The sequence below is a fragment of the Cystoisospora suis genome (assembly GCF_002600585.1).
Source record: "Cystoisospora suis strain Wien I chromosome Unknown contig_3889, whole genome shotgun sequence".
Classification (NCBI taxonomy): Eukaryota; Apicomplexa; class Conoidasida; order Eucoccidiorida; family Sarcocystidae; genus Cystoisospora; species Cystoisospora suis.
Genome location: NW_027156684.1, coordinates 536 through 15,209, shown reverse-complemented (window position 1 = coordinate 15,209; position 14,674 = coordinate 536). Strand labels below are relative to the sequence as shown.

At 55.2% G+C, this 14,674-nt stretch overlaps 2 protein-coding genes across 2 annotated transcripts; one reads left to right on the top strand and one right to left on the bottom strand.

Annotated features, from left to right (window-relative positions):
- Positions 1–259: 259 nt before the first annotated feature.
- Positions 260–11,162, bottom strand: CSUI_007373 (zinc finger protein zfp1; the record flags this gene model as incomplete). The annotated part of the gene is made up of 7 exons (XM_068067519.1): positions 9,413–11,162; positions 8,166–8,323; positions 7,267–7,348; positions 4,127–6,670; positions 3,336–3,703; positions 3,000–3,202; positions 260–2,840 (listed from the first exon to the last, which is right to left on the bottom strand). The coding sequence occupies exons 5-7, from the start codon at positions 3,549–3,551 to the stop codon at positions 260–262; spliced, it is 3,000 nt and encodes a 999-aa protein (XP_067920503.1). The 5' UTR covers positions 3,552–3,703; positions 4,127–6,670; positions 7,267–7,348; positions 8,166–8,323; positions 9,413–11,162.
- On the top strand, positions 10,621–11,695 carry CSUI_007372 (uncharacterized protein). The gene is made up of 3 exons (XM_068067518.1): positions 10,621–10,629; positions 10,666–10,863; positions 11,615–11,695. The coding sequence occupies exons 2-3, from the start codon at positions 10,677–10,679 to the stop codon at positions 11,674–11,676; spliced, it is 249 nt and encodes an 82-aa protein (XP_067920502.1). The 5' UTR covers positions 10,621–10,629; positions 10,666–10,676; the 3' UTR covers positions 11,677–11,695.
- The last annotated feature ends 2,979 nt before the right edge of the window (positions 11,696–14,674 follow it).

The window sequence follows — 14,674 nt, the reverse complement described above, 5'->3', positions numbered from 1 at the left end:
GCATGATACCATCTTCGCTCCCCTTCATTTGCCGAGTGTCCTTTGACACGACACTTGAAGAGGGAAACCGTCACGGTCACCAGGCACCGTTGCAGTCGGACCATCGAGCCTCATTGGTTCTATTACACCAGCGCGTAAGCCACCTCGTATTGTTCCCTTGGCAAGCGGCGTCGTTCACTTCATAGCGGTTCCAAGCACCACGTATTCCCCTTGGCGCCCTCCTGGGGCGACCTTCATTGCTTCCATATCTGCCGCCAGGTCAGTCGCAAGAAGTGTCATCCAGATGTGATATATCCATTGCAGGGCCTTCTGTCGTTGTCACGGCCATCACCGATGAGACTGTGTCCAGAGGACTCGCTGACTGTGCGCCGACGACCTTGCTGACAGACATACCATCAGCACCGTCCACATGAGACAGGGCACGATCCGCCCCGTCCCCAGTGACGGGACTCTCGTTTCGTGCTCCCGGGAACTCACACGTGCCATCACCGCATCTGCTGTTGTCCCTGATGTCGGTTCTCTTGCTCATTGCAGTCATGACAGCCAGTAGCTCCAGAATTCCCCTTCCCTGCTCCGCCTTGACGTCGTCGGTCCATGCGAAGGGCGAACTTTGCGCAGCAACGTCCGGGGCTGGACGCCACAGTGAACCCACGCCGCCTCCACCCGAAGTGGGAGTATTCGTAGTGACGGACTGACCTGCGGGCAGTCGCGTGGGCATGAAACCGGCTAACGCTTCCTCTGTCCCCGAGATCACGGGGCCGTCTGAACCACAAAGCATAGGCGAATAAAAAGCCTCGTTCACGTTCTGTCCCTCCCTGGCAACCCCACTACTAAACGAGGGCAAGCCCTGCTGACGCTGAAGTAAAAGTTGTTGCAACTGCTTCAGCTGAAGAACGCTCAGTGGCGAATTCTCTCGAGCATCGGAAACGTCACCCACACGAGCCTGGAAACCTGGAATGGGGTCTATTCTGCCGTCGTTTTCCGAGCCCTCTCCGAGTGCCTCAAGGAGAGGCGTCACTGATTTCCCCGGGAACTCAGACGCCATAGCGCGGTTGCTTGAGAGAGAGGGTGATAAAAGGCTTGCGATCAGAAGGCAGTCCCTGTATGAGGCGTTAACGTCCTGATGCAACAGGGAACCACCTGTAGTAGCCGGTGCCGCCCTGCCACACCTATGGGAAAATCCAGAAAGCTCCTCGGATATTGCGGCCTGTTGCTGGGCAGCGACAGGCTGGTTGTTTGTGAGAGACACTGCAGCAAGTGCCGAAATCAGAGAACTCAGAGCACTGTTATTGGTGCTCACGTCATTCTGGCACGCATGTACAGGCGGCGACTGCAAAAGCGTGTTCCCTCTCCCACTCGTTGAAAGAAAACCACTGCGGCGTGGTTCTGCGGCCATATATCCTCCTTGCGACTGCTGTTGAACCAACCTGCAGGCTGCCCCCGCTGTCCGAGCTGCCTCTACAGCAATGGCGAAAGGCTGGGTCGTAGTCACGCCACTTGTAGAAGAGGCGTGGTGCTGGTGGCCCCCGTTCTGCTGAAGAATCGAGCTACCGGCACCACTCGTCGCGGCCGAAGCAGCAGCTGCTGTCAGTTCCCTCAAAAACATCTCGAAGAGACGAAAACCCTCGGGTGAGACGCTCGCCAAAGTTTGCTCCAGGATCCGGGCCAATCCAGGACCACGTGCTGCAGCAGCCGCTGCAATTCTCTCTCTCTCTAACTGCTGGGCCTGAGATACCGCGACAGCAGCAATTAGAGCCGACAGCGCGTTTGGTGTGTTTCTTGTTTCCGAGCCCACGAAAGAGAACCCCCGACTCTGAGTAGCCGACGAACCAGCAGAGCGCGCCAGCAAAGGATCAGAACCACAGGAGTCTCCGTCTGACGCAGCGCGTCCTTGGAGAAACTGGGCAGGTACAAAAGGGGCTGCCTCAGGGTTCAATGTGTTGTTCGTGTGTGAACCCCTAGGAGAAGTAAGACTGATGTCATGACCCGTGGTCGGAGTCATATGAGCTTCGTCTTCGCTTCGAGGCGCTGTCACAATGCGGAAGCTAAAAAGGTCTCTATTCTTTCTTGCCGACTTGTGTTTCTTGGTCGCCCTCTTCACGAGATACGCCAGCATCACTTTCTTTGAGATTGATGGTGATGACGAGGTGCCTCGTCGCTTGTTTCTAGCACCTGCCACGGGCTGCTGCGCTTGGGGCTCGCGTCCTTCATTCGTCTTCTCAGTCCGCTCTTCTTTCGGTCGCTTTGGCTTCCACAATTGCAAAGTGTCACTGTCTGTACGCTCGACCCCTCTATCTTTCGTCTTTCTGATCAGATCTGCTGAGTGTATCTCGGCTTCGCGAGCTCTGCCGCCGACTTCACCTTCCTGGCCCTCCTTCAGCACCACCTTCACCCCCCCTCCCGCCGCATCTGCTGAGTTACCACACAGCACGTTTTTCGAGACTAGCTGTGTGCCTCTACCAGCAGACTGCTGTCGAGTTGCTTCCTTGCGCGGGTCGTGTTGAACTGCCACCTTCCGGCTGCCACCCTTCTTCCCCCTCTCTTTTGCTGAAGAAACACCAGCACGCTGGAGCCTGGTGACCGGAGCCACCTTACTCCCTACCGTGTGCGGAGAAGACGAAGAAACGGTAACGTCCAAAGCCGCCAATGCCTTGCTCAACTCCGCAACCGGGTTGACGAGGTCTCCCGCCGGAGTATCTCCGTCCGTACTGATACTGCCCCGACTGCTATTCACACTCGCGTTTTTCTTTTGACTTTCACAGTTGCTAGGGCTGCTGGTGCCACCCTCGACGACGTCGGACGGCACCGCAGATCGAAGCTCTGATAAGCTGTGAGCGAACCTGAGGCAAAAGAAACAGGGTACAACAGTTAAGCGTTAAAAAAATCCGACCGAGAAATGGCATCACCTGGTTCCGCATACTTTACTTCATGTGGTCGGCACGTGGACAAACAAGAATGAGCTTAGTTGAACAAACTATCACCCTCCCAAATAAACGTACCGGCAGGATTCGCCACTCACACAAAGGCCCCTGGCGTGAAATTTGCACATGGCCGTCTTGAAGGTGAGAAGCTGATCGCTGTTACAGCGAAGATCTTCTTTGCTGTGGGCGTATAAGCACTTTGGGTCATCGCAGACCTGCCCTTGAAAGAAGCGGCGACACCACTTAGTGCAACGCAGGTCCGGAGGGGGGCGGAGCTCGTCCTGATGCCGTAGACAGGGGACCAAAATGGACAAACAAGGTGTCAACACAGATTTCTCGCACACTCTGTACAGCACGACAATTGCGGTACCCGACTACTCCCGCGATATAGGAATGCACGTGCTAGCCTCTTACCTTGGAATGGGCGAAGCTACACTGGTCTCTCTTCGAGCAAACCCCGGTGGCCTGGATTTTTGGGCAAAGCTGAGTTTTCCAGAAAATTTCCCGCGCAAGATTCTGCTGGTGCTGCTGAACATGAGCTATGCTGGGACGCGCACTCGCTGAAGCACGGAGGGTGGCTCCGCGTTTCCTTCCGCCGCTGCGTTTATGTTCTACTCCCGTCGTCTCCATGATTGGACAAGAACAAGTCAACCGATGGTCCGGATGGCAAAAGTAGAGCCGCTTCAGACGAGCGACGTGGTGTAGCAGCACCCTGAAGACAGGATGCTCGTACACTCTTCCGCACTCCTCGCTTGCCCGGAGAACGAGTCCAACGGACGCACCTGCAGATTTGCAGTTAAGAGACAACCCCGGCAAGTATGGATACCTTTCTTTCGAAGAGCAGACACGAAGGAAAAAACGTATCCAATATACCGAAGAGGGGCAAACATCTCCCGAACCAATCCGTTGGCGCACGCGACTCAGTAGTCCCGATATTTTTTGTCGTTTGGCATCTCCCCGCGCAACCCGTTAGGACGGGCTACCTTTTTGAGTCTACACCATGTCTCCACACTGGATACACGTACCATAGCTACACACACGTTCGCACACGGTGACTATCGACAACACAGCATGCACGAGATTGTGAAATACAAAACTCCGAGACATCCGTCGATGAACCATCGATTTTCAGGTCGACTCCCCAGCACTCAACATCAGACACAGAGAAACTCGCACACACTGATACAAGCAAGAGAGGAGCGTACCTATATGGAAAGTCGCTGAGGTTCCGCAGAGAGAAAAAAAATTCGGGTCAATCTTGGAATCAAAAGTAAATGGTGCACTCCGCCGGTCCCGTAAGTGGACGACGACTTCGGGCCAAGCGCACTGCGGGGTAGGACGGTGTGTAGAATTGTCGCACAAGGACCACGGGCCTTACCCAGGACAACTGGGGAGGAAAAGGCAAGAAAAAAACGGGTGCCAAGACTCTCCGGCCAGCTTTTCCTCGAAAAAGGAAGGAAAGCGACAAGTGCCGTTAATCCAACGCGCGATGTCTGCGGTGGGCGACTGGACGGACCACTATCAGGGCATGTGCGACGTTGGCCGGGAATGCTACTCGGTGGCGTACTGGACAACGAAGCCGCTGCCAAGGCCGACGCGGGTCCGTACAACGGCAAAAACCAATTCAGACAACGTCCATAAATTTCCCAAATATTCACAAGTGGAGTTTCCGGTGGAGATACCTAGAGAAACACGAGAGATCTACTACACCGTCCCGGCAGTGTCTGATTCCGTCCAGTAGAAGGAAGCTGATGCGGGCTGTCTTCGCTTCCGTCCCGGACGCTAACACTCTCCTCGAATCTCGAGACGGTCGGCAACCAATGGTGGTAAGGGATCGGGTTGGGCTTGCTTAGCCGCATGGGGAGATGGCTGTTCATGCACCGAACGACTGAAGAGACCCTGTGTTTGTCTGCCCCAGAAGTTTGAATAAGATCGCCTGGAGTCCTTAGACAAAAAGCTTCAGTTTGAACAGTGGATGGAAATGCGGGCTCCGCGCCAAGGCAGGCTTCCGTGTGTACACGGCGCCGGGGACCAGACGTCCCCACTCAGAAAGCGACGGTCGAACAGGCAGGACGGGAAGGACGAATGAGCCACGAAGAGAGACCCTTGGCACGACAGAACCGGAGACGATAATGTGCTGCTGGCTTGTACAGATTTGGCTTCGCGTCTTCAGAACGGATTTCAGTAGACGGAAAGAAGCAATTTCAATTAGCTGCGCTGAGAAGACGTGAACGCACCGGGACGCGATACCCAACTTCTGTCGAGCGTAAAAGTGGAGACCGAATGTGGGGATAGACTGCATCCCCGCAGTGGGATAAACGTCTTTTTCTGAAGCACTAAACATCGGCTTTCGTTGTCCGTCCGTGGTGAGACATGCCCACGTGCTTACGCACGCCGAAGGCGCGGCTTTGCTCGGGCGACGGTTCCTCGCTCGCAGGCTGTCTGTGCTCGGGGGCCGTCTCCCCCTTACTGAAACGAAGCGAGCCAGTCGCGGGACTGCCGTTTCTCCGAGCGGGACCACGCTGCGGCTGGTAACACGAGTGTGTGGTGGTCTTCAGCGTACAACCGGTTCAAGAATAGCAGCTCCCACCTTAGGTGCTTCCATCAGGTCATCTTCGCACTAGACTTCTCACACTGCTCATAACATTGTTCGGGCGACCTTACAGACAAGCGTGTCTAACTGGCCTTTCTTGACCGTTGGGTCCTCGTAACGCGTGCGTGTAAAAAATGACCAGCTGCGTAAGACCCTGGAGAGCAGTGCTTCCATGCGAAAGGCAAGCGCGCTGGCTCCTGTCCTGCCTCTGAAACCTCGCTCAGAAGCCTGAGTCCCGAGGTTTTTGTTGACGTTGGCCCCCTGCTGAGCGACCAGCAGCCGTGCTCGGTGTCGGCGAAATCACTGCTGATTTTGTAAGCATCCCTGTACGCTCGCGGCAAGCCTGGACCACAACGGCGGAAATCCTGAATACGCCTAAGTTGTCCTGCTAATGACTCTCCACTCACGCCTCAAGTTACGCGGGGAGGCACTCGGAAGCAGTGAGCTACTGGTGTCTGCCGCCCCGCTATTTGCTAAGTGCCCTGCCCAGACTTGGGGAATGGTAAACTGCCGATCGCAAAGAGATCTGTCTGCTACCAAGTCTGACTAGAACGCTGTTCCGCCGGACTGACGTGTCCGATCTGACAGCACTCCCGAGGTACGCGAAGAGACTTTGTTAGATGAATGCATGGCCTCGGCTTCAGCGTTCAACTGCAGCCGGCCATTTGCTGGTGGGAAAGAGCTCAACGAGAGATCTTCTCAAACCCCCTACTGTGCCCTGAGTGCATTCACGGACACACGGAGTTACGCCGCGGTGGCGTTGCCGAAGCTGGTCAGAAAGAGGAGGATCTTCCAGCCATTACAGAAAACTCACACTGGTCCTGAGCGAACCAGCACCGAGAAGGTCACCCTGTTTGGTGCATCCAGTACTCATCTGGATCCACTTCAGTTTTAATTCTCCGGGTTTTGCGGTCCACGCACTCTCCTGCAGCGTCGCCAGACTGACTACGTTCCTCTTTCCTTCCCTTCTGTGACACCGCAAAGGCGCTGTGGCCTGTCTGCGACGTCCGGTAATTCCTGTTGCGGCATTCATGGTCTGTCTGTTTCAGTCCGTTGCCGCGCGGGTTCTTTTGTTGCTTCCTGGACTGAGGACAGTCCGCCTGTAGATGATGAATGGAGCCGCAGGTCCTGCACGACCCGCCCTCCGGGTACTTCCCTGGAGGGAGGGGCAAAAGCACCGTCAGATCACACAACACACCTCGCTGCCGTATCTGTCCCCCTGGGATCACCCCCAGACAATAAAAATGCAGATCAACCAACACACCGCTCTTCGATGCCAATGTGAGGAAAAGGGGTTGTCGGTTATTCGGACTCTTGTTGCCGTACTTTCATCGGGCCTGGTTCACTCGAGACACAAGGCGACTGAACGGGTATTTCAGTCGGAGCAACGCTGTCGACGCACGATGCCCGCGTATGTATGTTCTCCATGCTCATTTCATGTGGGGAGATTCAAAATAGTGTACTCGCTGCGACTCCAAGACGCCTCCGGGAGCAGCCACGTACGAACTGACGTAAGAGGGAATTAGGTTAGCAGCCGCCGCACTAACGGCTGCTTTGTCTAGGGAGACCTTTCTTACGATACCGGCTTCCGTCCATAGAGACCAACGACGAGGTAGCAAAAATAGGTTCCCACCCAAGTTTTCAGAGCAGTACACGTGCTTGAAGATATCGCAATCCGGCACTTGCAGAGCTTCAGTGATATTTCGAGTGATGCCTAGGTGTTATTCCAGTATAGCTGATTCTGTAGCGTACCTGTTGTTGACTTCGGGCAGTCCGCAGACAGATGACCTTTCTCTCCGCAGACGAAGCAGAGCGCAAAAGGCAAAGAGCCATCCTGCACGAAGGATTTCGACACACGGATCAATTTATTTGTCTACACTCGGCGCGGTCGTTACTGCGCCCTTCACTATATAACAAAAGCTGCAGCCGAGTTTCCACAAAAGGGAGATTCAAACACTCCGCAAGCAGCCTGCTCCTTCCACCTTTCGGCACGGCCCGCCGCACGTCCGCCGCCCCTACCGTGTTGAATGAAACGTGGTGGTACCCTACAGAAGCCACGCTGAGTAAGAAAGAAAACAGCACACTACCGGATCACGGGAAAAGAAGATACGCCTTCGACAGGGAGACACAGGACACCCCGTACGCCTATTGTCGATGGCACCTGATACTCATCTCTCTCCGCAGTTTGCGCCAGTCTGATGAATGCTTACAGCCAGATGCAGTTAGCGCTCTGCACACCAAAGAAACAGGCACCTTCTCCGTGTTCGCTACACTCTTTTCAACACTCGTGACTGGGCTTGAGAGGAACAAACCATCTGACTCAGGATTCCCTAACTCGACAACATTTTGCGCCACTCTCCCCGACGGTAGCGTGACGTTAGGGAAGCGACGGTACACCATCAGACTTTTCCATATATTCAGTTTTCTTTTCTCAGGAGACTAGGTGAGGATACAGGTTCGCACCTTCAGGAATACGGATGCGAGCTGCAGTATAGCAAGCTGCACATATAGACATGATAACACTCGGTTATACTTTCGCAGGGATGAAACGCGCGAGGTGCCGGGACTGGACTTCGGCAGAAGATCGAGATCAGAAACACATGATTCCAGAGAGCTAAGAAACTGGCCGGGTTTTTGTTCGGTGTCCTTACAGCTCTTCGCTTCTGCCGGCAATTTTTCAGTGTGTGGTCACATGCGCCACAGTTAAAGCAGATTCCGCACATAGATGCCTCGCTTCCCTTCTCTGCTCCATTCCGACTATCCTTGTTTTCAAGAGGGCACTCATCTAGAAGATGTCCTTTCTCCCGACCTGTGGCGAAGGCGACACAAAAGATAGTAAGGAATAACGAGTAGTGGAAACGCGTAGCCGGCGAACCTCCTCAGAATCGTGGATGAATCAAGTAGAACAATCAAGCACCGGATGCGGCGCATACCGCAATAATGCCGTCCACGTCGTTCTCCGCTTTTACCTAGTACCTCCGGCGAGCCCTGGGGCGCTATCAAACGGAGTCGCTTTTTTGAGTCCCCTTGATCTTAGAAAGAGTGTAAGGCCTCGGGCTTTCCAGTAGGAGGAATACAAAAAAAGGAGAGCTCTCTCTTTCTGCAGCCAGCTTGCGCCTGGGCACTTTCCACACCTTCTGCACAACTATTCTCCGTAGAAACCAGGAAACACCAGTCCGTGTGAAAGATAATCCGTAGTACCTTGAAGCTCGCTGATGGAAAACTGTCTTGCGTGGCAAGAAGTGTGGAAATACACTGTGAGTTCAGGTCCTTCGATCACTCGTGCTCCAGTTCCGCTCATGCGAATGTCACAGTATCGGGTCCGTGCATGCCCACTCTACTCTCACCAGCAACTCTGCAGCAGATTGGTCCCACGGACGCGCTTCCTCACACCGTAAAAGCACCCCTCTACTGGTCCCCTAGCGCCGATACCTGACTTCAGGACCGGGAGACGCCTACACATAGCCTAGTGGCGAAAAATGCCGACAGCGACACAGTTTCGACAACTACGGAGTCATCAACAACCAGCTGTACACACATTTCTCGCTGGCTAATCCGCACCTGTCCGCTGTCCCCTGCTTCTCTTTAGATCTGTTTAAGTGGTTCGCCGGTCGAAGAACTCTTGGACAAACACTAAAAAGAAACTTGTGACTTGTTTAGGAATGAAGTCTGTCACGTAGCTGGACCATATGTAGAGCGGAGAAACCCAGGGTTGCGGGATCGGCTGCTCCGTGTTGTCAAGAGGCGGGCTACAATACGGCTTGGGCGCGAGATGCTGTATGCGTGTATCTCAGAGAACCGACCTTCTGCCAACTTACGGACACAGTGAATCAGTGATGAAACGACACGAGCTATAATTCCGCCTTCTGCTGCGACAAGTACTCCAGAGTGGACTTACAACGCAAGCAGATTCTCTGGAGCTTTCGCTTCTGGGACCCGCTCAATCGTACATCTCGGTGCTTGGCTGAGTACTTCATGTGCTCTCCCCCCTTCCTCTGCTTCGGTCCCGCTTGCACGCCGCTGCCATTTAGCCCACCACCCGCTCCTGTTTTCTTCTTCTTCTTCGCCTTAGCCAGCTGTCCCCCTACTTGGGCCTCGCCCTGCTCTGCCTTCGTGAGCAGTGCCAGACGAGCTCGAAGCCGCTTCACCCGTGATTTGCTCAAGTTCTCACGATTGCTTTGCAGCTCCTTCAGCAACTTATCCTTGCTAGATGTGATCTGTTCGATTGTCCAGCACTCCACTCGCTTCCTTTTCTTCCTGACAAGTACTGGTTTTGCCCTGTCTATGTTCCCGCCGTCCGCAACACTCTGGCCTTTGTCATCCTCTGCCTGTGACCCCCCACTGTCATGCTCTGTACTTCGTTGCCCAGAGCTCGTTAGCCTTCCTGCCGTCTTCTGAGAGATATTCCCGCCTGTTCGATTTTCTTCCGGGGCGGTCTTCTTTCCCTTTACTAGAAGCCCGTCATCGGCCGAGTCAGTCGAACTGGAAATGCTGTGGCCGGCGCCCCGGGCTTTCGGGCGCCCCCTGTGACGCTTCTTTTGTTTGTCCGGAAGCTCATGGACAGGACTCGGAGCTGCCAGTGAAGTAAGAAGGGGGCGAGCCATGAGTGCAGAAGTTCAGGGTTGCGAGGCGGGTCATTCCATACCTTGAGAGCGAGTCGCACTCGATGCTTGAAAAACACACTAGGAACCCCCGGAAAGCGGCAGTCAAGAAGACGCACAGACGGCTTTCTGTTCGTCTGTAAAAGGCGAAAAACTCTCCGAAATTTGTCAATGTTCATGGGAGACTGGCCTTCCTTTGGCAGACAGGACCAAGTGTGACTTTGCACCCGGTTTCAACCGACTAGGTCCGGCGCCGGTGGGTAGAACTTATGACGCAGCGTAAACAGGTATTCAAGACAGCGCAGTTTCGTGCGGGCCGTCGTTACCAGAGAGAGAGATGTCCAAAGTGCAACCTTTTCTGGCAAGATGGACGATACCGCCGTGCCCGCGCAACAGAAAGAGAGCAGTGCAGTCAGAACGAGATGTGAAGCTGCCTCTGCGCTCGGGGCGTTCAGTCGCTTTGCTGGTTCTGTTCCTGTCCGCCACCCTCTAATAAGTGTCCTCGATGTTCATGGTCGCTCGCGTTTTTCTCCTCGACTGAGAACTACAGAGACCGACGGAATGGCCTGTCCTTCCCTCGGTCGATCTGAAGAAAGCATTTTCTACACCTCCGGGCAGACCTCTTGCGGGAGGGGTTCCCGGAAGCAGCGAAGGCGACGATACGGATGTCACGCAAACTGTAAATGGCGAGGAAGCACCACAATCGATACGACAGGAAAAAGAGCACACTGTGTCCCTTCTGGACGAGGTAAGCGGGGGTGGCATCGTCTGCATGCATGATGTATCGGGGCTGCATGAGTCCTGTCCCTATCTCCTGTACGCAACAGGTGCTTACTTCCCCAAACCGACACACAGTTATGTCACGCTCTGGCGGACATTGCAGGCATACTCGCGTGCTCAGCGTGCTGTAGGCCCCCTCTGCCGGAGATAGCTGCACTGCAAGTAGGTCCTCTTTCGGAACTGTAGGAAAGCTCTCTTTCTGTCTTTCTCCTGAGCAGAACACGGAATGGCTAAGAGATCACAATGACACCTCACTGCTAACAGCATATTGAACCTGTGATGCCCGCACTGAAGCTCTGCGCGACTGTCGCCTAGTGTTGCGGAGTGGCACACATATGCCGTGCGAACGTGTGATGTCTCGGTCGAAGGAGATCTGCGTGAGAGAGGGTGAGCGCCTCCGAGCGCGAAGCCTCTCATTGCACGCGTGCGTTGTACAGAGGCCGAGCAAGAAGACTTTTCTGAACCTTATCCTCCGAAGTTCCCGCATCGGCCGTTTCAGACGCTGCGAGCCTCCCGATTATCCGCATTGCCGAAAGCACAGTCACTCGCCTTACAAGTATCGAGCCAGCTGGGTGTAGCCGCTTGCGGCTTCTGCGTGTACTCAGCCGCGTGCCTAAACACCTTCGAGCGTCAAACCTTCCCGGAAGCGTCTCATCTGATCGCGAATCATTCCTACGAGTTCCCCGTTCAGGTCTGTGTGCGTATGGGTTGGCGCACAGGCTCAGAACTGTTCGGTTTCTCCGTCACGGCAGTAACTAAAAGTTTCACTCCCGCAATCTAGCTCCGCCCACCCATCGAGTGTGCTGTGCCTGTGGACCGACTGCGGCCCCAGAGCCCCCGTCTTGCGCAAAGCCTGCAGTCGGGGGTAGCGAGTGACCAGTGAAAAGTGTTGCCGATAGCGGCAGGACCATAGCCAGAGTGCTAGGCCGCTGGTGGCTGTACCGTGCTCTACTTTGGTTGTGGGAAGGCGCTGGGCCTGCGGAGCAGAAGAAGAGAGTGTGTGCGATCCGTTGGCTATACGGGATTCCTGGCCTCCGCGACGAGACGTCCTACTGCTGGCCGCGGTGTGGCGGGAAGTCTGCCTGGGAAAGAAGGGCGGAAGGTTCTTTTTTTCTCCAGCGATACGGTGTGCTGAGGTCTGTTGCGGTATGCGGTGACGCGCCTGCTACATCTCCGGAAAGTGTTGCCGTCACACTCATCAGTGCAAGCCAGTGATTGCTGGTAGCGAGCGGGGAGCCACAACCGTTTAGCGAGCACAGGTTCTGTGTCCTCTTGTGCTGTGCGGTAAAGTCTTCGTGTGTTGCAGTGAGCGAAACTGCCGTTATAGCAGTTCGTGGCACTGGCAGACCTCGATAATGTGTCGGCCGTTGTAGTAGCCTGGGAGCAACAAGTGCTGCCGTGACCCGGGAACGGAAACCGTAACCCCCTCGCGCACGATACTCGTGTCGGGTTCCGTCTGATAACTATGGCGGACTTTTCGCCGTTTACGGCAGCGTTTGTCCGGACCGTTCTCCGTTTTCTTCTTACCTCTTTCCTGGATCGCACTTTCCGCGGCGCCGCAACTCCCGGGACGACGCAGAAAACGACACAGTGCCCGGCCCCCGTCGCATGACCAGGAGGATGAAGAAGCCCTAGGGCAGCTTGATTCAGAAAAGTGGTGTGAAGGTTTGGGGGAAAGTGTGTGCTGGCGAGGGCACGCTTCTGGGAGTGTTCCTGAGCCATGGTGGCTCGACCAGCTGCTGCTGCAAGCATCGCCCTAGGCACGCCACCCCATTGATAGTATTCTAACTCGGGGCAGGATCGCCCTACCCGGAAGCGATTTCAGTAGTATGTTGACGCCCGAGACAGCTTAGTGAGGGAGCAGGCCCATCGCTTCTCCGCAGTTGCCTACCCGGACCAGCTGATTGATTTGCAAGCAGGAGAATGGCGAGCCTTATCTCTGCAAACATACCTAGAGATATTCCGAAATCACTACGAAGCCGCCCGGCTAGATGCAAAGGCTACACCTCCCCGAGAGATGCCGCAGCTAACTGAGTTTCCCATCACCTTGCTCTACAGTCGTGCTTTGAAGCCAGCCACAAGTGCCGGGATTCCACCTTCAAGTCTGTTTGTCGCCGAGGCTCCGAAACATGTGCTCGTAACATACGCGGAGCGCGCTGCTGCTTTTGGGGCAGCAAACTCCACAGGAGAGAACAAGTAATTGCAGCTGTGGAGAATGCAGAATCCGCTGGAAAACGCGTTATATACGGGTCGACGTAGACCCAGCGTGCAAACTGGAAGAGACCGAGAGCGAGACTCCAGTAACGACGCGCACGCACGACCCAACCACTCCCGGACTGGCTTGTCAGCGCGGACAACCGAGGAGGAGTTGGACGACGAGGAGGAGGAGTTGGACGACGAGGAGGAGGAGAACAGAGATCGAAGGGGGGAGGAAATCTTCCAGAGAAATGGAGAGCAGAGGACGCAAGACACTGTTCTAGTGTGAGTTGTGATGCATAGTCTGATTTTCCGAAGAGATAAGAAGTGGCCGTCGCAGGGAGGAAGAGTTATGGCTCGTTTGTCGACGAGTTCTGAGTGTCCATCTGGCCGTGTGTGCCGGGGACTGTGGTCCGGGACCTGAGTCAGGTCCGCAACACACCTGCTTCGTGAATGTTCTGAACGTGAGAGAACTTCGACGAGCTTAAAGTCGTGTTTCGTCCCGATTGTGGGAGTTCGGACTCCCGTTTGCATCCCGCGCTCGACTTCCGGAGTCGTTTTCAGGAGAGAGGCGGATCGAAACCCTCGACCTCCGATCCAGCACCAGACACCGTCTAGTTCGCTTCCTTCGGCAGCACGGACCTTAGAGAAGGCTGATCTGTGGGCCTATCGCTCGGAAATTCCACCACGGCAACCCGGTGAGAATCCCATAGTCCGGACACAGTAGTTTCTCGGCGGTACGTTTGCGCCTAGTACGGATAATATGATTCCAGCGAACCGTCCCAGAGCCTGGGAATGAACCTGAGCTCTGTGCCAGATCGAGAGGTCCTAGGTGAGGTCTGTGACATCCCAAAAGCCTGAAGAGCTCCTCAAGGCGACATCCCAAAGGCGATAACGCCGGGACAACGCGGGTGCAGCAACAGGTTGTGGATGCTCTACTTCAGCCAGCAAGAACTGTTTGGGGCGGTGCGCGTGTCAGCAACGGGCCGAACAACCAGGAATCCAGGCAACCAGCAGGCACCGGTTCCTGCTTTGGAGCCCGGACCAGGCGCGGACTTTCGGGCCGCCAGTGGTGGCAGGAGTACGTCGGGAGCGACAGTGCTAGGGCCCACAAGTGCCCGAAAAGCCTACAACGGGGACACTCATATGCGACGTGTCCGGATGCAACTGGTGTGATGTTGAAGCACGGCTCAGCTCTGTTCAATCTGTGGCAGGGGAGCGCGACAGCCAAGAAGAGAGGTTGGTAGTGGAGTGCTGGATTGACTGAACTTTCTGGGAAGCAGGTGCTATTCGCATTCCCAGGAACTGGAGCCCAAGTTACTGCAATGTGCAGGCGAGCTGGGGGACTGCTCAAGGCGGAGACTGCTCACCTCAGAGAACTATGCACTCAGTGAGGAAGCATTCGGAATGCGGGCCACAGGCCTTTACCTAGAACGAATCCCACAACCTTCAGAGTTGAGCTGCAGGAAGGTGCCCTGCCAATACACTGCGGCTAAGAGCCCTCAGTGCGGATAAGAAAAGGCGGATAGCATGCCTGGTGAACGAGTGTACCGCTGCTGGACTGTGCACGCCAAGCGACTCCG

What these genes read in the sequence shown, in the direction of transcription:
- CSUI_007372 (XM_068067518.1), top strand. Translation starts at nt 10,677, where the DNA reads ATGGCCTGTCCTTCCCTCGGTCGATCTGAAGAAAGCATTTTCTACACC. An exon ending in CTGTGTCCCTTCTGGACGAG is followed by an intron (nt 10,864 to 11,614) that starts GTAAGCGGGGGT and finishes GTTGGCGCACAG; the next exon opens with GCTCAGAACTGTTCGGTTTC.